Below are 15,890 nucleotides of genomic sequence, written 5' to 3' on the forward strand. Positions count from 1 at the left end.
ACACATATGGGCTATAGCCTCATCTAAATTGGGGATCCTCCAATACAATGACTATACCCCACGGTGGTACAACAAAAATCTACCGGAACACTCACAATTGCCTGACGCAGACATTTGGTCCATGTATGGCATCATATATCTACATCAACTGGCCACGAATGGAATCCTTAAAACCTTCACCATGCTCCAGGAAGAATTCACACTCCCTAACCACATGCTTTTCAGATTCTTGCAAGTTAAACATGATGTTCAAACTCAATTTCCAAAGTGCCCCCCCCCCCAGCCTACTCCCAATGTCATTATGGCAATAGTCAAAAATACAGATCTCCAAAAACTAATATCAGCCTTTTATAATATGCTTGTTACCCCGGTATCCACAAAATTAGCATATGGCCTTAAATCCCGCTGGGAGAGAGCAATAGGTCCCTTAGAGGACGAGGAATGGGAGGAGTCCTGCAAGACAGCCTCACCTAAACTCTAAGAGACTAACTCAAATTTACATATTCCACCAGGCATACCTCACCCCCCATTAGAATAGCCAGATACAAAAACACCCAACCTACCCTTTGCAAGATGTGCAGAAAAGAGGCGGGCACGTTCATGCATTTACTATGGTCATGTTCTGAAATACAGGGTCTTTGGACATAAGTTGTGACTTTCCTACATGACAACATGGGCTCTCAGGTTGCACTGGACCCCAAACAATGCATACTCTGGCTATTCTCTGATACGACAAGTACACAAAGAAGTTTCTACATGAGATGCGGTTCTCAACACGGAAGGTGATAGCTAGAAACTGGATGAGGCCCCGACCCAAGGATTTGTAGAGTGGAAGGTGGAAGTAAATAAAACTCTACCATATAAAAAATGTCTATATGTCAAACAGAGGATGTCCCGCTAAATACTATAAAATCTGGAACCGTTGGTTACAAGACTCCGACACCTTCCCATAGCTTTACTTTTGACTCTTTATCCAAGTTGTCATTGCACTGTAGACCTCTAATTTGATGGGTAACAGAAGCAGAACATACGATCATCCCCTGGAGCACATTCTTATGTTTCCACATGAGCACAACACGGCAATACAGTTTATGACCATGTATACAATTGATGCCTGTAAACCTGTACGATACGAGATGTATCCTTAATGAATGTCATACCATGTATGCACTTTTGACAAGAAAAATAAAACTCTGTTTGAGCTAAAAAAAATAAAATAAAAAAAGACGAAAAAAAAAGGATTTAATCTTAAACCACATAGAGGGTTCTTTACTGTAAGAGCGGCAAGTATGTGGAATTCCCTTCCACAGGCGGTGGTCTCAGGGGGGGCATTGATAGTTTCAAGAAACTAATTAGATAAGCACCTGAACGTCCACAACATACAGGGATATACAAGGTAATACTGACATATAATCACACACATAGGTTGGACTTGATGGACGTGTGTCTTTTTTCAACCTCACCTACTGTGTAACTCTGCTCCAAAATCCCCTAGACAAAAACTAGCCGTTAACTCATGCAGTGCGGGTAGGCAGAGCGCCACTGCATGGGAAAATATATATATTTTTTTTTTCCTGGAGTTCTTTAAAAACTTTAACAGCTCAGATTTACCTTAAGAATTTATAGCAACCACATGGGATATGTAAACCCTACTGACAAGCAAAATTACAGACCTTGGTGTTCTTCTGAAAACGGCCTCATTTCAGATGTAGCTTCTGGCTCCACAGACAAATCAAGGTCTTCATCAATGCTTGCAACAGTGGGGTCTGGAAGAGGTTGGGGTTTGAGATGCAGGACCATGTCTCCCCTCATTTCTTAGGGGAAAAAAGAAAAGAAAAAAAAAAAGAAAAAAAAGAAAAGGTTTCAGAACACAGTATATTTGGAACACTCAACCTGTTACCTGATGTATTTAAAGTGACATGCCTAAAAAACAGTTACTAATCTCGCCGGAGAAGTCCACTCAGATCAGCAACTACTGCACAGTTGATGGCCATGCACATTTTGGTTCAAGACAAGTGACAAATCAAACGGCAGGCTGAAGTAAAACAAAACATAATAGAGAATAGAGATGAATAGTGGGCGACTGGAGACAAAGAAAAGGCAAATTTATTAAATAATTTATTCAGGTTCTGTGTATACAAAGGAGCATGGGAGAGCTCATGTCCATAATGGGGGTGGTAGTGACACAGCCACAAATGATCCACAATGGCTCAAATTGATATGGTCCAGAAATATTGAGACAGAATAAAGGTGGATATAGCACCTGGACCAGATAGCATCCACCCACGGATCCTAAAATCAAGCTCTGTCATTTCAAGGCCTTTGTTTCTAATATTTAGGGACTCATTAATGAGCGGAATAATACCACTGGATTGGCGCAGGACCAATGTGGTGCCCATATTTAAAAAGGGAACAAAGTCTTTACCAAGTAACCATAGGCAGGTTAGTTTAACTGCTATAGTTAAAAAGATAGTGGAGAGTTTAATAAAAGACCACATAGATGAGTTCTTGCGGGAAGATAAAAATTGAAACCACTTCACAAAAAATTGCCGTACGTTGGTATTATGGCGCTAAATACCATTATGGCAGCAGCTAGCCGCCATAACCCCGGTATTTTCAGGAATGGTGTGCATTTCGCTTTAAGATAAGCGTGGTTTCTGTGGTGGATTCTCCGCAAGATCACTATATCGGTGGCGGGAGAGGTGACCACCCCCCCTCCCGCCACGCTCTGGAGCCGTGTGTAGTGGCGGAGACGATCTCGTCCTGTCAACTCCCTGCCTGAATGCTGAGTGAGGGGAAGATGGCCCCCACTCGTCTCTATAGCATTGTAGGGCGGAAGAGACAAAACGTCACTTCCACCCAACGCTCTTAAAAAAAAAAAAAGGAGGAGAGTTTTTTTATTATTATTATTGCATTTTAGTGTAAATATGAGAGCAGAGGTCTTTTTGACCCCGGATCTCATTTAAGAGGACCTGTCATGCTTTTTTTCTATTACAAGGGATGTTCACATGCCTTGTAATAGGAATAAAAAAAAGTGACCCATTTTTTTTTTTTAAAGATAATGTCAAAATAAAAAAAATAAAAAAGTAAAATTAAAAATAAAATCAGGGAAAAAAAAGTGCCCCGTCCTGAAGAGCTTGCATGCAGACGCATACATGAGTAGAGTCTGCATATGAAAACCGTGTTCAAACCACATGTGAGGTATTGCTGTGATCGTTAGAGTAAATATGAGATCGGAGGTCTTTTTGACCCCAGATTTCATATTTAAGCGGTCCGGTTATGCTTTTTTCTATAACAACTGATGTTTACCTGAAATAGGAATAAAAGTGAGACAAAAAAAAAAAGAAGAAGAAGAAGAAGTGTAAAAAGTAGCCTATGGTAATTATGTGCCACCCATAATTACAGTAATCTTGTGGAGAATCACATTCAGCGGACTTCCTATAATTAAAGGATCCTATTCCACCCATTTTTAGGGTGTAACATGTTCCAGCATCTGCAGCTTTCCCCACCACTGACCCCTCCCTGTGACAGTGGGCCCAGGACTTTCTCTCCATGTCCTCTGTCATAACTTGTTAACAGTGTGACCATGCAACGCATCATTCATTCAGTTTCCTATGAAAACTATGGCCTACAAGTACCATCAGCTTGTATTTCTCAATACGCTGCAAGGGCGCTGGCAAGTGCTCTTACTCCATTGATCGTCCTGTTCTCAGGTACGAGGTCCAAGCAGACAGCTATGCGAGAGTCTGCAGGAGGGCAAGACTGCACCCACAATCTGCTGATCGCGGGTGCAATGCTCTGCAAACTTGTTAACTGTACTGGTTAGTTTTTTTTTTTTGTTTGTTTTTTAATTCATAAATTTTTTCCAAAAAAAATGCATTTGAAAGACCGCTGTGACATAAAATATTGCAACAGCCACCATTTTATTCTCTAGGATCGCTAGAAAAAAAAAAAATTATATAAATATATAAAATGGTTGGGGGTTCCAAGTAATTTTCTAAAAAAAAAAAAAAAGATTTTAACTTGAAACCAACAAATGTCAGAAAAAGTGTTTAAGTGGTTAAACTTTCCTCACTTACAAATCAAAGTGTATTCCACTAACAAATTGTTACAATGTTTCTACTCAAGTTTCACTGCTAAAGAATGTTGTGATTCTTGGCAGATTGCTCATTCTTTTCCTCATTTCTTTTGAGGGCTTCATAAGAGTAGAGAATTCTTTGCATATTAAGAATTGTAGAACACTTTTTTTCAAGATCACAACGGGAGAGAAAAAAAATAAAAAATAAATCAGGATAACTATTCTTGACTATTATGCAGCTCTACTCTGAGGATATAAGCAGATTACCCAAGCTGGATCGTTCCAGCGACAGGGATAAGCACAGCAACTCCAGTCGCTATCCCAGGTCCTCATTGGATAGATTGATAGCAGGAGCCATAGGGTCCCACTGTTGTAAAATTCGGTGACACAGGAGCCAGGGCCCGGTCCTGCTGTCTGTGTCAATGGGTGCAGCAGCAGGACTCGGGAGCGAGCCCGCACAAATTCCGCCATGGAAAGCGTCTCTCCGTAGGGGGGCACTCAAAGAAGGAGGAGGAGCCAGCAGCACTGCCAGGGGACCCCAGAAAAGAAGGTTAGGGGTCGCTCTGCAAAATCCTTGCACAGAGTAGGCAAGTATAACGTTTGTTATTTACAAAAGAGAAAACTTTGCAATCACTTTAAAGCAAAAACTTAAAGATCAGACCTCTTCAGCTGTAACACATGGAGTCATGTCTGGGGGTTCAGGGACTACAACTCCCATTTCTCTTACAGTATTGGCCATACTACCTGTTGCAGGATCAGCACCTTACCACGTCTCTTGATAGTATTTCACATCATATGGAAATCCATGCTGCACAGTTATATAGAGCAACATGTCTGTGCGCTAAATAAATTCCCTGTCTATAATGACTATTTAACAGAATAGAGTTGAATAGCTGTCTCAAGTCTACTATTGCTAGAACGCTCCATTGGTTACTCATGGAGACCCATGAAGTGCACTGGAATATGCCATGCTATAGAGGCATATACTGCAGAATGGAGTGTTCTAGCACAGCGATTCTCAACCTCAGTCCTCCAGTACCCCCAATGGGACATGCTTTGAGAACTTCCCTTAGATATAATAGCTCTTAATACCATGTCAATGATATTGATTTAACACAGCTGTGCAAAGTAAAGGAAAACCTGAAAACATGGTTTGTTGGGTGTACTTGAGGACCAAGGGTGAGAACCACTGTTCTAGCACACCACATGGGTTTCTATTTAGGATCTGTAAATCTACCGTAATCGGTATACCCTCACTGGCCTAGTTTTTGGTATTGTACAACTAAAATTCACAGCAAGCCCTATTAGTATCACTTCTCTTTTCAGGGGTACAGGTCTAAGCAAACCCCACCGGTGTCTCTCCTGAGCAACTAGCATGCATCACTGGTTTAATTTCTTGGGCCTAGACCAGGGGTCACCAAACTTTCTAAATAAAAAGGGTCGGTTTACGGTCCTTCAGACTTTAGGGGGGCTGCACTGTAGTCAGTGGGAGTAAATAATGCCTCAGATTTGGTGGTCAGTAAGTAAAATAAAAAAAGTTACATAGTGCCCCTGTGGTCAGTAAAGGAGGAATGTTTCTCCATCACTGGTATTAATTGGAGGAATATTGCCCCAATGTTTGTCATTGGGAGGAATAGTGCCCCATTGATGTTGTCAATAGGAGGGATAGTGCCCCATCGTTGGTGTCAGTGAAAGAAATAGTGCTGTAAGGAATAGTAGTACCACATCGTTGGCGTTCATTAGGGGGTGGGAATAGTACCCCATCATTGGTGTCAGTATAATAATACCACATGGTTGATGCGGAAGGGGAAATATGCCCCAATGTTTGTGTCTGTGGGAAGAATAGTTTTCCAAGGGCCGCATAAAAGGCAAAGGGCCACAGTTTGGAGACCACTAGTCTAGTGTGAAAATCTAAGCAAGCTCCACAATCATTTATGTGTTTATAAAACTAATCCCAATGTGTCTCACCAAGGCCTTATTCATACAGGTGCTGAGGCCTGTATACTGTGATTGGAGTGTTTGTTTATGCAATATGAGATGCCAAGTGCTGCAGCGACACTCACATACTCATTCACATCTGCATGCCAGGCAAATTAGGATTAGTGGCTGTGTTAGAGCAGCCGCTGCATCCCCATATACTTGCATTGGTTGCCTGCACACGGCACCTGGCTGCTCAAGCTGCATCAACACATGTCCCATTAATGGTCTACAGTGTCTATGCGGAGGCAGCCCAGCAACTCTTTTTGCACAACCAAAATTCCACTGGTGTCTCACATGTGGCAAGTGACAGAATTTTACCTTCTTCCGTGGACATCCACATCCCATACCACACTCTGTGGACTGGCAGTCACCCAAAGAATATTCATTTTGTTTCAGCAACACATATATTGTTCATATCACTCCTAAAACATTTTATGCTGAAACACTTTGGAGTATTCATATAAAAAGGGACAAAAAACGTGGGTCTTTGTCAACTCATCTGGTATACATCTGCTGAATACACTTCTATTTAAGTGTTTACGTTAGGTTATAAGATGGAGTTATTCTTACTGGTGCCTTTGGTGTACATGTCCTCAAAGGCAGACTCCAGCTCCCTCTGCCAATCCTCCTTGATCTCTGCCCGTCGGTGGGCCGGTTCAAACAACTGTGGAGGCATCTGGGAAACAATCTTTCTTCTACGAGCAAGATCTTCCTGCTGCATCTGATCCAGATCTTTCATCAGCCTGTCCCGATCCTATAAGTAAACATTATCAGTACAGTTCATTTAAATTAAAAAGTCTGGCCAAAGTAAATGCAAATGTTCTGTCATTAAAAAATAAAACACGGCAAATATACAAAAAAAAAAAAAAAATATTATACCTGTTGAGCCCATCTAAAGTCCAGTGAGCTCCTAACTTCTTCATTGTGCCTCTGCTGCTCTAAAATTCAAGCAGCACCTAATTAAACCCTTTATGCCTAAAGCTCCATTCACAACAAGGCTATTTGAATTGCCATGGATCTGCCCATGGCGAACAACGCGTTTGCAATGCCATTATTTCCCTTCTTAATTGTACCCCAATCGCGAAGAGATTTTGTCACGATATATCGCCCTGCAACTGTGGCAAAATCACAACACGTGAAGCTTGTCACTCAAAAAAGGAGCAGGAGCTTCTTGTGGGCGAAAGCAGCGCAAGTTGCAGTTTGCCACGCAGCGACTGTGGGGGGGAAAAAATAAAATAAAAAATGCACAGCGATTGAGGTGCCATTAAGAAGTAAAGGCATCGCAAACGCGCCCTGCGTTTTGTCACGATTCTAGAATTGCGGGTGGAATCACAGCGATTCTGCCTGCGTTTACAATGGCCCAGATGAGAATGCAGCCTAAGGGTAAAACAAATCTACTGTATTTTCTGGCATATAAGACTACCTTTTACACTTAAAAAAATGCCCAAAAATCGTGGGTCGTCTTATACGCCGGGTATACAATGCTGCCCGATGGATGTCCACCCCCAAATGTCTGCTAATATTGTATGTGGCTTCAGCTACAAACAGTATACGCCGTTGAGCCAATCCCGGCGAGCAATGTATTCTATTAATGAATACAAAGCCTGCTTAGATTGGAGTAACAACCTCTGTCAATCCTCCTGCTACTATACATCCTGCCGTTTGCCTTTGAGGTCACAGGCACCCAAGAGGGACAGGTAAATCTGGGACATATGACAGGGGGTTTATTAAATGCATTTTGGTGGACAATTCCCATAGAATGTAACCCAAAAGTGGTATAGGTTTGGTTAGTGAAAAATTCTACTTTCTAGAGTTGTGGCATTCAATAGATCTCAGTTTGTGTTATTATTGTTTGATTTACTTTATGACATGACATAACACAGCATGGCGGATGAGTAGTTGGCATTCTTGCTTTGTGTTTTTTAATGGTTCTACTGTTTTTTTTTAAAATGGTGTTGCCTCAGAAGGGGGGTAGTCTTATACCGCGAGTATTGCCCAAAACCTATGTTTTCACTTGAAAAATAGGGGGTCGTTTTATACACCCAGTCGCCTTATACGCCGGCAAATACGGTAAATGCCCAAGTAAAATTATGCAATTTTGACATGTGTTCATAAAACTGTACATATAACCACAACTACTGCGCATCCAGGTGGATTATACCTTTTTTTCATTTGGTAGTAAATGGTTATGGACATCTCCTGATTTTTTTTTAATCATAGGAAGACTAAAATAGTTAAATGGAAAAAAAAAAAAATAATAATTTCAAAATGTAGCTGTATGTATGTTACTACCATAACTTACCAAGAACAACGCAAAAGAAATTCTCCTGCTCAGGACAATCACAGCGATACCATATGTGTATGTTAGTAGTTATGTGTACCCATAGTACAGCCCAAAAACAATATATAGTGCACATTTAGCTTTTTTTTTTATCCTGCCTAAGAGACACTGACAAAAAAAAAACACACCACCACACACACACACACAAAATATACCGACCCTGATCTTTGAACCTTACTTGACGCCAACTCTGACCTAGATCAAACCTTGATCTCGCTATTTTTTTATTTTTCTCTATGCAAGAAAAGCAGGAGATACTGCCCTCCATTCACAGAGAAACACAGGGGATGACTTCAGTGACTGATCACTGTGCTAGCCAAATCAGAGGCTATTACAGCGAACAGGTGACCTGGAACTGGGAAACCCAGGTACTGATCGTACGTAAGGAACCTGGGGCTGCCAATGAGACCCTGGAATTTGTGCTGAGAGCGCACTGTGCGGCACGCTTCCAGCACAAAGTCAAACATGCAGCCCAATAGAAAAATGACCAATCCAGTGGGGGCCACATAAAATGTGTTGTATCGGCGTGAAAGGATTAAAGAACCCCATCAGTACTATATACACCCACATGCTTTGTTTTACAAACAAGCATTTACTACATTGCCCAGTGCACTATAGGTTAGCTAAAGAAAGCACAGCAAAAGCAGCTCCCTTTTAGGCTGCTTCCAACTGAATGGAACGTCAAACTGATACATCTATTAAAGTGGTTGTAAACCCTTACAAACCACTTTGACCTACAGGTAAGCCTAGATTAAGGCTTACCTGTAGGTTCAAGAAATATCTCCTAAACCTATACAATTTAGGAGATGTTTACCCGAAGACAGGCACAGCTGTCTACGGCGCATGCACCGTACACAGCAGCATGCAGGTGCACTGGGCAGGCTGCAGAAAGCGGCGATATGCCGCGAGTGTCGGCTCCGGTGCGCATGCGCGACGTCATCACAGCGCCAGAGCAGCGAGACCCACCAAGAAGATGGACGCTCGGAACTACAGGGGACAGCGGTGACATCGCTGGCTCCAGTGTCAGGTAAGTGACACATAATTGACTACTATGCGATGCATAGTAGTCCATTATGCTTTACCTTTGCAAGGGATCAAACAGGAAGTAAACCCATCAGGGTTTACTTCCTCTTTGAGTCAGATTGTTAACGCCTCCCTTAATCAGTTCTGTTGCTATATTTCAGTCCGAGCTACTGATCTCGGTGTACATTTTGTTTGTAAACCTCAGAGTTAAGGAAGAACTGGAACATTTGTGAAATTGAAAACAGAATGTTACCCAATGGGCAAAGTTACAAAGTTTTTATTATTTCATTCTTTAGTTCTATCTAGTTTTACCAAAAAGGAATATTAATATATATATATATATATATATATATATATATATATATATATATATATATATATAACCCCACACACACACTTCAAGCAACACTGAAAAGATCCCCACAACACACACCTTCAAAGCAACCACATAAAATGTCTTGGATAAGTAGCAGCCATTCAGACTAATGCCGCGTACACACGGGCAGACTGTATGGCATACTTAGTCCGTCGTACAATCCGACGGACAGTCCATCATACTTTCGACTGAACAGACTTGACCACACACGGATACCCAAACAGTCCGTTGAAAGCTTGTGCGATGACGTGTACAGCACGTACGACGGGACTAGAAATAGGAAGTCCAATACACAGCAAAGCACCCTTCCACCGTGTAAATCCTTTCTGGGCATGCGCCATTCTTAGTCCGTCGAACTAGCCTACTGACGAGCGGACTGTCCGCTGAAACCAAAGTACGACGGACAGAATTTCGAAAAATCCAAAATACTTAGTACGCCAGACTGCACGCTGAAAAAGTCCGCTGAAGCCCACACACGAGTGGACTGTCCGCTGAAATGTGTTTCGACGGACTAAGTACGCCATACAGTCTGCTCGTGTGTACGCGGCATTAATTGCACTCAGAGCACAATTACATAAAAAATGGGTACTAACATTTATAGGTAAAGTTGATCCAGGGAATATCTGATTGCCTCTCAGGGGATCAGGAAGAAAAAAAATTTCCCCCTGCTGTAGCAAATTGGATCATGCTTTGCTGGGGTTTTTCGCCTTGCTCTGGATCAACTGAGTATAGGATTGTATCATTTTTTTTTCTCTTTTTGATTTGGTTTTGTCTTTTTTTTTCAACCTATGCAACTATAAAAATATAAAACCGATTGTGCATCGATATCAGAGGTAATGTAGCTGAAAAGTGAGACTGAGGTGCTTTCTGACATTTGTCGTTTACACGTTAAAATCAGTATTTGTTTGCTAGAAAAAAATGGCTTTGAACACCCAAACATATTTTTTCATATATTTTTGTTTTAGCATGACCTGTTGGGGCCCCTTGAGGACTGGAATTGATAAACACTGCCCTAGAGGAATAAAATGGCAGTCGTCGTAATATTTTATGTCACACTGTATTTGAGCATCAGTCTTCAAACTCAATTTTTTTGGGAAAACAAAAAATACACTTTAATGTATTAAAATAAAAACCAGTAAAGTTAGCCCAATTTTTTTAAATAATGTGAAAGAGGTTACGCCCAGTAAATGGATACCAAACATGTCGTGCCTTAAAAGTGCGCACGCTCATGGAACGGTGATAAAACAACGGTATGTAAAAATCTCTATAGGCAACGTGTTAAAATTGGTTACATGTTTAGAGTTACAGATTACGATTGCAGCGATACCTCACATGTGTGGTTTGATGGGGCACTTACATTTTTTTTTTTCAAAAGACTTTCCATAAATGCTCAGAATATGGTATATCCACATAAAGTGAGTCAAATTATTGCTGAGCCGAGTTTTTTTTTTTTTTAATAGAACACAAATCTAATATTCTGAGGATTGTAACACTGCAATACAGAGTAAAAAAAAAAAAAAAAAAATACAAACAAACCATATTACTCGCCTCTGTTAGATGCACCATCTTTAAAGCATAAGATCCACGAAGTGCTGCCTTCTCCATCTGTTCTCGCCTCTCACGCTCCTCCTCTTTCTGAAGAGAGTCCAGCCGCTTTGCTTCCTCAACAGCGGCAGTACGGGCATCAGGCTGGTAAAAGACACAAGATTATCATACGTCTCAGCTGCTTACATGAGAGGACAGTAAAGGAAATGCTGCAGAAGAGTCCAACCTAAATCCTTTGTTAGTTGTCATGAACAATAGCACTTGTTTGCAAAAGTTTATGTAACTCTCCATCTTTCCAGAGGAAAGTCCATGGCAGTGCAGTGTGTGTACAACCAAGTACTACATGCGACATGTTTTCAAATGACACTGGCAAAAAAAAAAAAAAAAAAAAAAAAAGCTACAAAACCAAATCACTGCAATATCATTTCACATATTTACAACATGGTATTGCAAATCTATTTTTCATGTTAGTCTGCATCTTCAATAGGTTGACTTAAACCGGGAGTAAACCCGCTGACTTTTTTTCTTATTCAGACATGCAAAGGAAAAAGCATAATGAACTAGTATGCACTGCATACTAGCTCATTATGAAATACTTACCTTAGAACGAGGCCCCAACATCTCACCTGATCCACGCTGAGGGAGCTGACAATGTTCCCTCGGTGTGTGTCTTTCAGATATCGCGGCTCTGGCACCGAGTGGCCTGAGGCGCGATATCATCACTCCCGCACGCATGTGATTTCTTTCCGGCAGGGTCCGGCGTCTGTGGCTCATTGCGAGGGGAATATCTCCAAAACCATACAGGTTTAGGAGGGTTTTCTTTTACCTACAGGTAAGCCACATTATAGGCTTACCTGTAGGCAAGTAAAAAAAAAAAAAAAAAAAAGAAGAACTATACAACCGCTTTAAAGCATAACTAAAAAGGCAAAACTTTCTTTTTTAGTTTTGGACAGAGTGGAGAGGTAATAGAACATCTGCCAGTTTTTATTGTGGTCTGTGCCCCAGAGACATGCATCCTGTTTACCATTATCATTAAAGTAAAAGAAAAATCACAGGAAGTGAAGAAAATCTCTGCAATGGGACACAGAAAAAAAAATTTAAATAAAAAATCTGACGGGTTTGGTCCTCATCCAAAATGAAAACGTCTTGCCTATAGTTCTACTTTAACCGCTTCAATACTGGGCATTTTCACCCCCTTCCTGCCCAGGCCAATTTTCAGCACTATCGCACTTTAAATGACAATTGCGCAGTCATGCAACACTGTACCCAAATTACATTTTTATAATTTTTCCCCCACAAATTGAGCTTTCTTTTGGTGGTATTGGATCACCTCTGCGGTTTCTATTTCTTACTTTTGGGGGAAAAAAAAAAAAAAAAGTTTTACTTTTTGATACAATAATATCAAAAATCACAATAAGCGTATATTTATTGGTTTGCGCAAAAGTTATAGAGTCTACAAAATAGGGATAGATTTATGGCATTTTTATTTTTTTTATGTAATGGCAGCAATCTGCTGTTTTTTTCGTGACATTGCGACGGACATATCGGACACTTTTGACACCATTTTGGAACCATTCATATTTATACAGTGATCAGTGCTGTAAAAATGCACTGATAAAGGTCACTAGCAGGGAAGTGGTTAACACTAGGGAGCGATCAAGGGGTTAACTATTACCTAGGGAATGATTCTAGCTGTAGGGGCAGGGGACTCACAAGGGGAGGAGACCGACTGCTGTTCCTCTGTACTGGGAACACATCGGTCTCTTCTCCCCGACAGTTCGTGGATCTGTGTGTTAATGCACACAGATCCACATCCCTGCTTTATTACCAGCAATCACAGGTGCCCAGCGGACACGCGCACCGGCTCCTGAGTGACGTGCACGTATGCGTACCCCCCCCAGATGCCCGGGAAGCCAAGGATGTCATATGACGCCCATCCAGAATAGGAGCTCCCTCCTGCGGACATCATTTGACTATGGGCAGGGAAGGAAGTGGTTAATGGCTATTGCTGAGCAGCACAGACACGATGCTTATTGTTGGATGGTCTGCAGAATTTGCTCTTTTTTTGCTTACAGATTACACTTAATTTTCCAGCAGTGTACATATGCAATAAAAACCAAAGTCGGCATAATGTGCATTTCATGTCACCTGCTCAGTATCCATTTCTCGATCCACGTAGGCTTCAGGCAAGTGGTAGTGAGACACAGAGAAGCTGTCTACATTGCAGAGTTTTACCAATGGCAGCCTTTTCACAACTTCAAGATTCTGTCATAACAGAGAACATCCAGTCAGCTATATTAATCATCTCAAAACTAATCATTACTTTAAGTCATTAGGCTCCTTTCACATTAGTGTGCCTCTGAAGTTGCACTATTTCCATTTTTGGTGCAATTTTGATTCAACGTTACATTATATGGATTAAAGTCGCATCAAAAGTCACACCAAAGTAGTGCAGGCTGCACCAATTTGAATGGGCGGCATTAAAAGATGGTGTGTGATTTGTCATGCAAGTTTGATGTCCAAAGTTGCATGACAAATCACACAAGTGTAAATGGAGCCTTACCGAAACAGACGATACACTCACAGCATAGTTTAAAATACAAAAACATTATCTTATATTTCTGACCAAAGCAAAGCAGAAATATCTAAAAAAAAAAAAAAAAAAGGAGTTGTGTGTATATATATATATATATATATATATATATATATATATATATATATATATATATATATATATATATATATATATATATATATATATATACATACATACATATATACACACACACACTCCTTGTATGTTGCAAAAAGTTTATATGCATCACATGTTTGTTGAATCAATATTTTCCGCTCTATACAGGTGCATCTGAAAAAATTAGATCAAAAAGTTTCAGTAATTCAATTCAAAAAGTAAAACTCCTATATTCTATAGATTCATCACACACAGTGATATATTTCAAGCATTTCTCTTTTAATTTTGACGATTATGGCTTAAAGCTAGTGAAAACACAAATTCAGTATCTCCCAAAATGACATTACATAAGACCCAAAGCTAGTCAGCAAAAGTAAGCATTTAGTGCTCTAGAATTTCCTGGTAGAAGTCTGCACTGACTTTGGAATTGATAAAACACAGTGGACCAACACCAGCAGATGACACGGCTCGCCAAATCTTCAGTGACTGTGGAAACCTCACACTGGACCTCATGCAGCTTGGATTCTGTGCCTCTATTCTTCCTCCAGACTCAGGGACATTTGATTCTCAAATGAAATGTAAAATTTACTTTCCTACGAAAATAGAACTTTGGACCACCGAGCAACAGTCTGGTCCTTTTTCTCTTTAGCCCAGGTAATGCTTCTGTCTCCGGTTCAGGAATGGCTTGACACAAGGAATGTGACAGTCCTAGATACGTCTATGTGTGGTGGCTCTTGAAGCATTGACACCAGCTGTAGTCCACTCCTTGTGAATCTCCCCCAAATTCTTGAATGGCCTTTGCCTCACAAACCTCTCATGGCTGTGGTTATCCCTGTTGCGTGTGCACCTTTTTCTGCCACACTTTTCGTTCCACTCCACTTTCCATTAATGACTGGATACAGCATTCTGAACAGCCAGTTTCTTTAGCAATGACCTTCTGTGACTTACCCTCATTGTGGAGGGTGTCAATGAGAGTCTTCTGGACAATTGTGAAGTCAGCAGTCTTACTCGTGAGTGTGTAACCTACTGAACCAGACAGAGACCATTTAAAGCAGGGGTGCCTAACCTTTTAAATAGAGAGGGCGACTTGCGCAACTTGGTAACCTGTCACGGGCCACAATAAGGTCTGTGTCCACTTTGCATATGCAGAGTGGACATGGACACAGCCAGCTCTACTCTATGGGCCCTCAAATTCTGCCCAGATGGAAGGGGACAAATCCCTTTGTTGTTTTTTTTAACTGATCGAACTGGAGGTAGGTGGATGTAAACAGACAAGTCCATTTACATCTGCCGCTCCATAGAGGAGAATGGAGGGTAAGATTGTGTGAAACTGGCCCAAGACTGCTTTCACACTGATGCGCTGTGATTTACCCACACTGCAGGTGCATCACAGTGTACTTGTGGGTTTCAAGCGGGTTAGCTGCACTTTGCCATAGAATTCTATTCCATCCTGAGGTGTGGTGCACCTTCTGAAAGGGAGCCAAACCCTCTGATAACAGAAGCCTATAGCTCAGTGCAGGTAACCTGCAGGTGCACTGCGCCTGTGGATCAGTTTTAAAGCGGCCTAGTAGAGATATGCCCATATAGACACTGTGATTTTAGTAAGAAACCTACCTTTAACAGTATTCTATTCAGGTATCGCCAGTTGTTGCTGTCCCAAGCAGAGTGCATTTGGTATCACTCCACCTGTGACAGGAGCCGGTGCTATACAGGAAGCATTGGCTTATGCTCTGCAGCCGTTTGCATCTTCTACCACCGGGTTCATTCACACTGATTCTATGGGATGGCAGGTTGGCAACCTGTGATCTGGGCTTGTTGACCCACCATCCAGAAGCAGGAGGTCATGTTCACATCA

At 41.3% G+C, this 15,890-nt stretch overlaps 1 protein-coding gene across 1 annotated transcript in view; it reads right to left on the reverse strand.

Moving 5' to 3' along the window:
• Positions 1–15,890, reverse strand: part of CEP295 (centrosomal protein 295) — a 150,450-nt gene that overhangs the window by 109,672 nt on the left and 24,888 nt on the right. The window contains 4 exon segments of the mRNA XM_077484983.1: positions 1,674–1,814; positions 6,629–6,812; positions 11,347–11,487; positions 13,492–13,608. Coding sequence (XP_077341109.1) covers positions 1,674–1,814; positions 6,629–6,812; positions 11,347–11,487; positions 13,492–13,608 — 583 coding nt within the window.

Source organism: Lithobates pipiens, unplaced genomic scaffold (assembly GCF_037356315.1).
Source record: "Lithobates pipiens isolate NorthernLeopardFrog02 unplaced genomic scaffold, aLitPip1_a1.2 Scaffold_17, whole genome shotgun sequence".
Classification (NCBI taxonomy): domain Eukaryota; kingdom Metazoa; phylum Chordata; class Amphibia; order Anura; family Ranidae; genus Lithobates; species Lithobates pipiens.